A 13,409-nucleotide genomic window follows, 5' to 3' on the forward strand; every position below is an offset into this window, starting at 1 on the left:
TGCTGCAGCAAAGACTGGATTAACAGCATAGCAATCTGATTTAAATAACCAGTCTGATTAATAACTGTATCACAGAAGAATGCCTTCAAGGAGAATATCAGGCGCACTTTCTTATTCATATTATGGTCAGCTGACAAGATCATGAACTTGGAAATACCTTGTGCCAAGTGGAAATCCACTCCACCTTTTACCCGTTCTTAAACAGCCAAGTTCAGCAGGTTCCAGCAGCCTTTGATGCTTTGTTGCATATGCTGAGTTTGTACACTAGATCCACCATGTTAACAAAAAAGCACCACATACATTCATCATGAAACCTAAATTATTGTGGTTATTTTTTTATTAATGATTAGAGTCGAATACTTGAACAATTAATCCACTTTAAGTCTGGATGCTATCTTCAGCAGTCCTATTGAATTACATTTGGTTTAAATGTGTATTTTACATGTTAAATTGTTCTTATGCTTTCCCATGTTTTATTTGTATCTTTTTACATATATTGTTAATACCTGCTCTTGCTATTTGCATTTTCGTTGTTTAGCACACAGTATCACTTGTTTTAATTTGCCTGTTTTTACTTATTATCACATTATTGTAAACCACTTTGAGCTACATCCCCTGTAGGGAAGTTGCTGTATAAAAAGTTGTATTATTTATCTGTAGTTTTTATTGCAACTGTTCTTTATGTACGTCCAAAATGGAACAAAACCACAGAAAACCTTTCCAAACACACAAACAAACAAATTCACAAATTCAATTTCAGGGGTTTTCTTTGTTAAATGTATTCAGTTGTACTATAGAAAGGGGTGCATTAGTTTGAACATATGATGAATCCAAGTGAGTGCATGTAAACAAAAACAATTGACTTTTTATTTAAAAAATCTGACAGTCATGCTGATTTTGGAGTAGCATTGATAATTGGTGTAATATATTTATTTTTTTTAACATATTGGTCTAAATGGTATCCTTGCACAGCTTCTCCACACAGCTCACAGCAAACATTGTTCCTGAATGCTCTCCCGGTGCGATGTTTTTTTTTTTTTCTTTTTAGATATGGCTTCCAAATAGCCTCCTGGCCTTATTTTTATATGATCTTTGCTCTCCATAAAACACAATGATGACACATACTACAACATCAAACATGGGACTCATCCGGCGCTGACATTTCGTGTTTTTCCAGGTAATAAAATGAAGAGTAATTTAATGCCAGCTCGGGTTATTTACCTGGAATATCTGAATGTTGATAAAAAAGCTATTTAAGCAATTATAATGGCGTTATTAAGGCAACACTCCTGTCACTGACTCCATTCCGTGCGGCTCCTGCTGTCCGGGTGAGCGCTGGGAGTGATCCGGTCCGGGTGTTCCGGCCGCCCGGTCCTCTCCACTGAACTCCAACCCCCGCGCTCTCTATCAGCATCTCATTCCTGTCTCAATATGTCTCAAGATGGCGGCCAATGCAGGATCGATGTTTCAATATTGGAAGCGCTTTGACTTACAACAACTACAGGTCAGTTCCACCTCTGTTTAACCCGCCTGTCCTCTATTCTCTTCGGCTGTCTTGTCTCTTTCAGTCGCGGTGTTTTGTGTTTTTTCCGCGGTAGCCTCGAACGTGTTTCGGAAGAGAATTGAAGAGCTCTTCCTCACATTGATGAAAGTGGCTCTCTCTCTCTCGCGCTGATCAGAAATTGATCCTCTTTGTTCAATTCAACATCGATCGGACACTGCAACTGGGCAAGCCGGGGCGACGCCGCGGGGATGCGCCGAGATAAAAACCAAACGGCGGGGCTTTGGCGGAAAGCTTTCGGTTGGCTATCTTTATTGCGTGTTCTTCAACTTTTACCGGAGCGAGTAGCCGTAGTTAGCCCGACGCTTTAGCCGCGGTAAGGTTGGATCATTTGGGGGAAAAATAAGTGCGACTCATTATCCGGTGGCGCTGTGGTGACACCAGCCAGCTCACACACACACACACAACACCGCTTTGCTTATTATGTTTTTATTCTAACTGCTTTTAAGTTTAGTTGGGAATGGAAACATTAGCAGCCTTATCGGCTAACGGGGTTTGGAGATATTGAAGTCGTCTCGGTGATTGTGGTTGATCAACTCGGTGGGTTTTTTTTGACGGCAATTATACACTGTGAGGTTTTTTTTTTTTTTTTTTTTTTTTTTTTTTTATACAGACATTGCCACGTCTGTGTGGAAGAAGTGGACGGGACGGGACGGTGTTTGTTGACGCCGTGCAATTAAATAAAAAATGATAGTAGAAATATGAAAGATCATGACCTTGTTGATTATGATGAACTCCAGATATGTGCCAGCCTCACGCACGCTGCTGATCTCGGTGTGCACGGAGGAGATCCATGCACAGTGAAGGATATGAGGACAATATTGGGCCTATTCAGTGTGTGTGAATATAGCCAGTGTATATTAGAGCGTGTTTGACCTATCACAAGACATGTAGACAATAGCACTGTTGTGTTTTCCCGTGGCATTTAACGTGCATTGCTGAATTTCAAATCACAGTTTATGAATATTAGTAGCCCAGTCGCCGTCGTAATTAACATAAGATTGCATTATGTAGGCTAGCCCAATTGTTCATACATAATTTTGTACATGGCACAGGCTTGGGATTTAAAACTTTTATTTAGGTCATGATGCCCCTATGACTGGGTAGACAAAAGGACAGTGAACAAGTCTTCCCAGCGGGCTTTGTGTTGCACTTATGCCACATCATCAAGGCTTCACTTCTCCTATTTATTTGATCCTGTTTGGTCCTCCTACTCGTGCCCCCTTGTTCATGCATTATGTAAAAAAAATTGAGACTGCTTTCTCTTTTCTTTCCTCACTATCTATCTCCCACCCCCTTCCTGCCACCCCCCCTCCCCTCCAATCTTCCTCTCCCTCACCTCCCCCTCCCCTCCTTTTTAATTTTTTTTTTTCCTCTCTCTTCTCTGGCCCTTCACCCGGCTTTCACCCATTTCGCCCCGTCTGAACTGGTGTGTGTGTGTGTGTGAATTTGTCTGAGATCAGTCTTTTTCGTAGATTGACTGCCAGCACGGACAGTGAAGGCACTGCCAGCAGCCAGGACATGAAAAATGCATCGCATAAGTTTGTGATAAGGCCCTGGGTAATTATGGCAAAGGCCCCTATCACAAGCGATTAGTCAGGACAGTGAATCTGAGCGTGTGCAAAAAGCCTGGCGGTTGGCAGGCCTGTCTGCAGGATAGGAATCAGTCGGAGCTTGTGTGTTTGTGTGTGTGTGTGTGTGCAGAACTGCTCAGAACATTCACTGTCTATTATTGATGACATCTTATTTACTCTCCCTCCCACCGAGAGGCTCCAAGAGGAAAGCCTTCAGAGAAGAACCTGTTTTTTATCCGTTTTGTGAGGATAATGCGGGGTTAGCATGATATGATCGTGGTCTACACTTGGCCTTGTCAGCCAATTGCTTTCTCATTTGCCTCTTCCTTGTGATCGAACGGACAGTGTAGATTCACAGTCTGTGTTTTTTGTGTGTGTGTGTGAGCGCGTGAGGCACCAGCAAAGGAATGTTTTCTTTTTTTGTTTCGTTTGATGATGAAAATCCAACCCAACCTAGATGTCAGTAGCTTTAAGCCATCATAGCGTCTACTCCTCAGGCTCCAACTGCTGATGTTCATTAAAATCCTATTTGATCAGCGTGTCCCATTCCCTGTGTGAGAAACTAGCTAGGTGGTTGTTACAGGACAGAGAGTGCTTTGAAACAGCACAGCGAGCTGTTAACTTGTCTTTTCTGCATGCTTTTTTTTCTCCTCACCCCCTCCCCACCGCCACTACAAACACAAATGGGTGCAACAGTGATGCTTTTAGCAAGGTCTCGCACACTTGCAAAATGGATCAGTGATTCAGAGATGATGGCAGGGTGACAGTGAATTACAGATGGAGGAGGTTTTAACGTCTGTAATCCCTGTCCGTCCATTACAGAGTTGAGTTTCTTTAGAGGGGATCATCACTCTTCTCTCCTGTTGTTTTTTCTTTTTTTTTTGACCCAGTGAAGCAGTTTGCTGGAACATTGTGTTTGTACTTGAGAGATTGTGCTTCATTACAGGCAAGCCTTAATAAGATATGAGCGGATAGCTAAGCCTAAACCTATACTTTATATTTTCTGTGTACGCTCGGAAAATTAAGAACAGACCTTTCGCTATACACAATTCCCAATTTAGGCCTAATAGCCTACATCTCACCTCGTAACATTTCCTGGAACAAAGCCCCCTAGAGCCATTTTGAAAAATAGTTCACTATGTTAGCGTACAGCTAAATAGTGACTTCGGTGAAAACTGATATAGCGTTCGTTCTTATTCACCACCTCCTAATGGGTAAATTTAGGAAAAGGGTTTTGTAAACTGATCCCAGAGCTGTGGTCAGTGGCAACCTGAGTGGTTTAAATCTCTCAGCGACTGGCCCGCTGTTGTCTGCAGGAGTTTTAGTGTTAATTTATGAGCTGGTTGTCTGAACTCACTGGTGGGATATTTTTACCCCTCTGTTGCTGCACAGGCTGGGGGAGCATAGAGGAAGGGGCATCACGTCATGCTTTTACTGTAGCCAACCGCTTCTCTGCCCAGTGACAAAACCTGGCATTGGGACTGAGGTTTCACTGTGTGTTGGTGGGTGGTGAGCGACTAAGCATGAGTCAGAGTGAGGGACGAGTGCATGTCAGGTCTTTGGTCTGCCCTCGGTCTTCTTTGGTCAGCTATGTAATCCCACTTTCTAAGACGCTCTAGTGTATCCTTATGAACGATAAACTCCATACGACTGAGAGGAATGTGCAGCTCTGGAAAAAAAAACTTCTCTTCATCTACCTTATCAGTGGCTAATTCTCACCGGAGGCCCATACTCCCCAACTCCTCCGCGATTTATTGTACGTCACACTCGGGCTCAGTTTTCTTCGCCCTCCTCCTGCTTTGAGGAGTGTCTACACTGGACTCAGTTTACCTGATTTAATACAAAAAAGTGAATACATTTTATTCTCTCGACTCGATACCAGAATATTTAATTAAACAATTTTCCCCGCATTGTAAAAAATACATTTCTGACCAATGTCATCTGATGTTTGAACAAAAGATAAAAAGCACTTAACAGAAGTCTAAAAATAGGGGTGCCCAAACAGATGGAGTCAGCAGCTCTTAATGCAGGCCTTTATGCAAAAGTGTGAGACGAATAGAAATGTTTCCTTATAAAACTTGAAGGTGTGGAAGTCTCTTGCTTTGGATAAAAATATCACGTAAATGTGTTTTTCTTTCCACGATGTGTAATTTTAGATTCAGCAACACTAAAACATTTAATGTGGCTGCATTTCATTTGAACGGCCTGTAGTTAAGCTGCTCCAATGTGATATAAAATGCACATTTTGTAATACGAAAGACATGGTAATTTTCTCTCTTCTTGCACAGTGTAAAAATCCCCAATAATATTAGTCACAATACTTTGTATTATTGTGAAGGCCTTTTTTTAGCCCAAGAAAATAGTTTTAGTTTTTTATTCTAATCTATAAATTGAAAATATTTCAAATCATGCAGGATTATATACTGAGATACGCCTGGAAAAAACTGGGCCAACTGACACCTTAAAGAGAGTAGAGTTACTTTTTTGTTGCAGTGACTTTCATGTGTTCTTACACTTTGAAATGAATCATCACAACAGATTTCACAACAGACTTATTATGAGCAAATCTAAGTTGCAGTGTTTCTCCACAGGCCGATTGTGGACATCACAACATATTAGAGGGGCCTCCAGCCCGTGTGAAATTTCTCTATCTGGCTTCTGTTAAAGCATGTTCACCTAACATTTTTTCATTTTTTACTTTGCAACTTCCCTGCTTCTCTAAACCATAGAGAGACTATTCAGCTTCAGTAAACAAATTAATCCCTCGACAATATTTTAAAAACATAATTATTGTCTTGGCTTGCTCGATCAATACCTGAATAATATCTAATTAATTTGTGCAGTTCGACCTTGTTACAGGCTCAAGTGTGTACTTTATCTTGCTGGTTCAGTAACTTCTATCTTCTTCTTAGAAAAATCTAACAAAGCAGCTCTTTTAGTTGCATTATTATTTAGAAACGCTTTAGAAAAAAGCATTCATATTTGCTGTGGCTCATAATCATCCAAATATTTCGTTCATATTTCCCAAACGTACACATAACTACACAGACAAAACTTCCCCAACACCCAACAACCAGCAACAAGAGCACAGGGGGCAGTTTCCAGAGACCTATTTTCAAGTGGCAGGCATTATTTACAGACCCACTTGGAGTCTCTCTCACCTCCAGCATCATAGAGTTTCACCGTATCTCATGACAGAAGCATCCATTATTCTGCTGCTCTGTATTCCAGACAGTAGAGAGGGCTTGGGCTTCAGTGACTGGACACTTCTCTTTAGGCTCGCTCTGGAGAATACTAGCTGTTTCCATCTGCAAGTTTGAGAATGATGTCCACTTTATTTAAAAAATCAAGTGTATATTGGAAACAGTGCCTCCGAGGCTGATGTAATCTTGTACAGTGTATTGTTTGCCTTGTAATAGTAAGCCTATGGTTTTCAGTAAACAAAAATCCTGCATTCCCAAGGGAAAAATTGTCTGTTGTTGTCTATAGTTGACTAGTAAAGTAAGAAGGTGCAGACCAGCAGTGGGCTTAGATCCAGTTTCAACAAAACACACACTCCCATTCTTTTTTTCTTGCTGCTTTTGTTCTTATCTTTATACCTGTATACCACATGTTGTCAGCTGTCTCACCTTTTATCAAGGTGATCTAATTTAGTTTTGTATTACAATAATCAATACCTCTTGTTTTTTTTAGAGGTTGGTGACAGACAAATAATTAAAAGTTATTGGTCACACAGTAGGATCAAATTCAGGCTGCAGAACAGTTAATTTAGAGCTACTATTACTGCTATCTGCTATAGTTTATACAATATCAGTAAAAATAGGAAATGCCTGTAATAATATCCTAAAGCCCAAGCTGACATCTTCAGCTTTTTTTGTCCCACCAACAGTCAAAAACCGAAAGATATTCAGTTTACAATAATTAAATGACGATGATATAAAATGCAGAAAGTCCTCACCGCTGTGGAACTGGAACCCAGTTAGTGTTTGTCCTTTTTGGCCCTTTTTTACCAGAAATATGGTTAATCAATTGTCACAATAGTTGCTGAGTAATTCATTCAATTTTTCAGTAACACATTCTTCTTTCCTGTATTTTCCATTCTCCAGAGTCATTTTACACTATACATGCAGTACGTAAGGATTAGAGTTAAGTGGGGAAACCTAAGAAATGTGTGGTGGGAATAACTTTGAATAATGACAACTCTGGTGAAAAATTGACTCAAAGCAGCCGAGGAAATCTGAGCTTTTAAAAACCATTTGATTGGTTGTTAAGGTGCAGATTTCTGATGACCCAGCAAGCGGAGCCTGGATGAGATTTGCAGTTCTTTTGAGGAGCTAAACAAGATGTTAACATGGAAATATAAACAGAGGCAATGGACCAGAAAACGAAATGGAGTCCCATTTCCACAAGGTACCACAATGTGATAATTTAGACCAACTGTAGACGGTCACACACTGGAGGCCAGTGTTTGAAACGTTTTTGACGAGTTTGGCTGAGTGCACTGCTGAGTTTGAAGCTAATGCAGGGCTTCATTTTGTTCAACAAACGTGTCCCTCTGCATAAGCCTGCCGAAATGTGTTTCTGTAGCAAACACTCTGCGGCCTTCAGCCCCTGGTGGAGCCGAGTTATGGTCAACCATTTGCCCTACCTAATTTTAGTGTTGTTTATCTCACCGTTATCAAGAAGTCTGGGCTAAATAAGGCCTGATGTGCAGACCCATGACTCCTGTATCAGTGTCTTGTTAGATCATTGACCATAGGTATTGAATTCTAATAGGCCTATTGGCGTGTCCTAATGGTCCAAGTATTGAATTATGATATTGGCAAAGGCTGATGGCCTCAGGATTGAATTACGATATTGGTGTGCTGCAGGCTAATGGTTCTTGGCATTGAATTATGATATTGGTGCACTTTGATGGTGTAGGGATTGAATTATGATATGGCCTGCTATCTGCTAATAGCTCACTCTGTGTAATTTTCAATGTCAATCATGGCTTCAGTTGCTAGATCCATAGCTGGCCTTCAGGCTCAACCCATCAGTCACGTCAGATGGGAACAGCCTTCAACCTTTAGCCTCACTTCTCTCTCCAATTTCTGTTACTCTGTCCTTTTTCGCTTGCCTTTACCTTCTATTCAGCCCATCCAGGAGAATGTGATTTGCTACCGCAGGAATTTTATTATTCTGAAAATAAGGGTTTCATGTGGATTATCCAACAATTACTACAATTACTCTCTAGACGCTATGATTAAATTTGTCCTATTGACTCACAGTGTTAATGCAGAAGTTGTTAGGGCTGGGTACTCTGTAATAACACAAGCTCAGATAGAATCAAAACCTCTCTAGTCCAACGATGGCGTTTGATCCTTTTTGTACCCAGATCTAGAAAAGAAATGACTGTTTGTTTTTAATTTCTTGTAACCAATCACTGCAAGTGTTCTTCATTTTAATGGGACATGTGATTGGGCCACTACCGAGCACAGTGTAGTTCCTGGAGAAAAAAGGTATTAAATTAAGTACTCTTTTGGCATTGATATCACTTTAAGGGTGCTGGTATTGGTACAGATATTTATTATTATTTTTTTAAAAGACACTCGGCCCAGTAGTAGTTGTTGTATTATTCTTCTCTAAACTTAAACATGCATCATCACCGCCATGAGACGATGACGTGTTTGAAGGTTTAATGTGTGTGGAGTTGGCATTTCCATACACCACCACCTTGTGTTCTTAGGAGCCTAATGTTAAAGTAATGGCTCTGAATCTGAGCTAACTGCGTTTCTGTAAGTGTCCACACCTTTGCAGTGTTTATGTTGAGCTCATTCCCATTTTGGTAGTTTAAAAGCAACCAGAGCTGTGATGGTCCTGCTGCCAGCTCACAGAGTAAATGGACGGCCTGCTTCTGTGTCAGCCCTCTAAAAATAACACAGACTGCTGGCTGGGCTCAGCAGAAAACTACCACCGATTATGATGATTCAACTACCCTGTATTCACAGGTGCGTGCATGTGTGTGCTGGATGGGGATGGTTTATGCTTAACAAATTGTTCTCTGCATTCAGTGATATATTCAGTGCTTCAGTTGTACGCTGTAGGTTGACGAACTTTGCCCAGTCAGAGGAGCTCAGCTAAGGAAGAATATACACTGACTGCTTATGTGTATATTCAGTTTTTGAGCTGTTATCATTTAAGGAAAGAACTGCTGTCTTATTTAGGTGCAGATGAGCAAAATCAATGTAATGCTTGATATTGTAAGTTAACCCATTGAAGCCTGGAAAGCGTTTACGTCGTTTTGTAGTGTTTGTATAAGCTCTCAAATACTTTTTGAATTTCATTTCTATCTGCTACAGAGGCTGAAAAATCTATTATTTAGTAGGAAGAGTTGACACTTCTGTTGAATTTCCAGAAAAACTTCAGGTTTTAGGGGCTTATTTTAAAATCGCCCAGAGGTTTTACAGGAAGTTTTAGGCGTCAATGAGTTAAATTGTTGAGGGAATCAGATTTAATAGTGTTAATTACTAGCAACCTGCTATTAATACTGCATAATTAATGAAACTAGGACTACTAGTCTCTCTCTTTTTGCCAAAACATGGGAAATTCTACACCAATGAGCCAGTCTCGTATCTGTTAAATTCATTGGACGTCCTCAGACGATACCTTAACCTCTCCCTGACATTTGACCTGAGCAGCTGTCCGACTGGAGCCAGGGTTCAGAGGTGGTCTGACCCTGCAGACCCCGGTATGACCTGGGCTGTCTGACTGGTCTAACCTTTAGAGCCAACAGATGATGACTTTACCATCTGTCTTGCCTTTAACAGGTCTAGCCTCCTTGAACTTGAACTTGTGTGGACGTGGAAAGAGGAAAATAACAATTCAAGAAGGGAGAAAATTGTCTCACAATTAGCTCAGGCTGTTTTCCTACACTTATGTATTTGTTTTATTTTTAAGGAATGACCAAATGCAAGGTCACAAGTTTCAAACTTTAGTCTCTGTTGACTTATTTGTGAGTTTGAGGAGTATCTGTATGCCCCAATTTAAAAGCCCTAACTTAAAGTGAATGTACATTGCTAAACTCTGCAGCCTGCCATCTCATTTTTAAAAGTGAGAGTTGTCCTCTTGAGGACCGGGGAAGGGGGGAAGGGAATATGTGTTTAGTAGACACAGGCTCATCCGCTGACTGCTGTCTGACCCTGAGTTCAGCGGTATGGTTATTAATAGGCCCAGAGGCCTCAACTTCCAGGAGGCCCTCTGATCAGCTCCAGATGTGGAATGAGAGAGGACAATTGTACGTTAGCCTATCCATGTTTCACATGAAGCAGAAAGTAAGGAGATAGGCATTTGGTGAGACTGATAAAGAGTGAAGGAGGGAGGAAGGGAGGGACAGGAGACCTTTCCACAGCAGGAGCGTGTTTTGTGAGTCTTTGTTTTCATGTGTGTGTGTTTTTTCGTTTATTACACTCTCTGCCCTCAGACCAAAAGACCATAAAAACGTATGGCATCACCATGGTGACCATAATAACTACCTATAAAACAGCGTGTAAACTGTGAAATAAGACAAACAGACCAGAACAGCCCTGACTGGCTGGCTGGCTGACTGAATGGCTGCCTTCCGCCATAAAACTATTTGAGAGCCAGACTGAAGGAATGCCTTGGAGGCTGCTGTGGCTGTCACGACACATGAAAGGATTAGGCTCTGTGTTTTATCTCCTCTTTATCTGATGGTAATGGATAAGCTGAGTGTAGCCTATCATCTGACGCTTGGGCCGGGGGTTTGATGTTTTAGTAGGGTGACGGTTTGTTGAGTTGACCGCTTTGGTCTATTGATTGCTGTTTGATGGTTTTGATATGTAGGCTGTGTGGAACAGGTCAAGTCTTTTATGCAGTGGAGGCTCCAAATAGCTTTTAGCTGTCCTTCACTCCTCCCATTACTCTAGTGGTTCGTTTGATGTTTGGATCAATCAATAGAAAGAGCCTGAGCTCTTACACATGCTCCATCCTACTTCCCACTGAGCTCAATTCCTCTTCCTTCATTGTGCAGGCTTTATATCACATTCTCTCAACACAGAATAAATGATATAATTATAACCCATTACATAGCCTAATGCAAGCTAATTATTCTGTCATTACTGTAAGGATTAGCTATGCTCATTCTCTCTTTCTCACTTGTGTTTCTCTGCCGTTTTCCTCTCAAAAGTCGTGCAAGCGGGGCAGAAAAACTCTTACTCATAAAGGCTGAGTAAGACTTAGCCCCAGGCCGTGCTCTGTTGATGTTGATCGTATAGACCATGGGTGTCAAACTCAGTCAGAAGGCTAGGCCATGCTAGAAAATAGTGACAGCATGTGTTGGACACATTAAAGCGTCTAGATATATCTAACCTAATGGGGCATTTTCATACATGCTTTTGATTAATGCAGAGAAGTCAACATGCTGCTTTTATAGGCTGTGGCACAACTCCTGCTGCTGTGTCATCTTCAGGCGTCAAGAAAATTACTGGATACAACGGATAGATATGGCTAAATTAAAACGTGGAAAAGGGCATCATGCAGAGCAGCGGTTTAATGTACCAGAGGCACATGAGAGTGATGCAGACTGTTTTCACTGTCCTGTCACTGTGCCAATGGTATGAAGCCGTTTGTAGTCCTTAAATGGAGATCTAAATGAATTACAACAAATGAAATAGGCTAACGAATTGAGAACAGATCAAATCTTAACTAAATTAGAGCAACTTTGAACACTGACTCCATTGTCGAGGGTCACAGACTTTCTGGGCCAGAAAGACTAGCTCACAGTGGATGATGAGTGGATGTCTACAGCATTGCTAGCCTGCACCTGTGACCCTGTCATTATCCATCCATGGTTACTTGCATGTGCATTTGGTGTCATATAAACTAATAGCGGTGATGTCAATTGCTTGCCTGAGTCCTTGGGACCGGGGCTTGTATATGTGCTACAGGGCCTGGAGAGCCCCACTCTTCTTCCAGACTTGATTAATCCCTATCGCCCCTCTCCATGATCGCAGTTTCCATTTTTTAGTCCGTATCTGTGCACTCATCCCCTCCCCAATCTCCTCTCACTGGCACAGAATGGCTTCCTGGCAGAATGGAGGCATTAATTCAGGGATGAGAGGTGTGATACTCTCTCTCTCTCTCTCTCTCTCTCTCTCTGGTTCTCACCCTCTCCCTCTCTCTCTCTATCTTTGCTCTGTTTGTAATGCGTGGCCTTTATCGTAGCTGAAACAGCTCACTACCCTCTGATCCTATCTCAGATCTCAATATCCTAGCCGTTCCACCCTGTAAACGCAGGGATGAAAAATCTTGCCCTTTCACCAATGCATTACACCCTAGCATATCGCCGTACCCCTCTCCTCCCATTGCACCCTCCACACCACTCACCCTTTGTGACACAGGCCTCCAGCTAAATTCGAACTCTGCAAAAATGAGACCAAGTGAGCTGCACTTCCTTCCACGCCAGAAACTATCTTAGTCTCATTATATTTGTATTTAGGCTCAGGCCCGGCCTCTGAAACCCCTTGTCAGACAATAGGTCGAGCAAAATAATGACTAGCTCTCAGTAAGCTTCAGGAGAGTTAAGGCTTGGATGTTGGGGAGATAAAACAACAACCAGTCTCTCAGCAGAGAAACATGGATCAATACAAACGAGGCTGCGGTGTAAAAAGCCTGTTTTTGATCCAGGCTTGCGTCAGCGTCAGTGAGGTGAGTCTTGACAGCTCCTGTGCTGTCGGTAGATATGGATCTGTGTTCAAAAAAAGGAGCAAAACGCTCAGGGACCACAAGCGTCTTGTTAGACTGTGGAGAGTGGTAGGCTGACCCCCGCCCCCAACCGCTCTGCACACAAACATGGATGCACACACAGATGCACAAACACACAAAAGTGTTTAGACCTCAGTTGTCACAGTGAAACTATTGTGTTAGCTTGAGGTTAAGAAAACTTTGTGGCTTTGACTCCAATGGGTGAGAGGAAAAGCAAAAACAGAGATTCAGGAGGATATGACTTGCGTCTTCAAAACCCTGTGTGGTTTGCGAAAACAGCGTCTGCTGGCACATTTAAAGTTCTGCACCCTGCTATGTCAAAGGTAGGAAGGCAGACAGGCAGCCAGGATTGTAGTCTCTTATCTGTGTTGCTGTTGTGCTGTGTTTTGAGGGGGCGTGCCTGTGATCTGTGATCATGTACCGTGTCGTTGTAGCAAGCGTGGCTGTCGCTCCTGACTGAGCCGCCACCCCACGACTCCACCCCCACACAGTAGGTTTGGCATACAGAACAG

At 42.0% G+C, this 13,409-nt stretch overlaps 1 protein-coding gene across 3 annotated transcripts in view; it reads left to right on the forward strand.

Moving 5' to 3' along the window:
- The first annotated feature begins 1,377 nt into the window (after positions 1-1,377).
- cux1b (cut-like homeobox 1b) overlaps positions 1,378-13,409 on the forward strand; it is a 73,914-nt gene continuing 61,882 nt past the window's right edge. For 2 of the 3 annotated variants that reach the window (XM_059330687.1, XM_059330688.1), the window contains exon 1: positions 1,378-1,504. In XM_059330687.1, coding sequence (XP_059186670.1) covers positions 1,442-1,504 — 63 coding nt within the window. In that variant the 5' untranslated portion in view covers positions 1,378-1,441. The remainder of the gene's footprint in view (positions 1,505-13,409) is intronic. The other variant, XM_059330689.1, reaches the window with a different exon arrangement.

Source organism: Centropristis striata, chromosome 4 (genome assembly GCF_030273125.1).
Source record: "Centropristis striata isolate RG_2023a ecotype Rhode Island chromosome 4, C.striata_1.0, whole genome shotgun sequence".
Lineage (NCBI taxonomy): Eukaryota > Metazoa > Chordata > Actinopteri > Perciformes > Serranidae > Centropristis > Centropristis striata.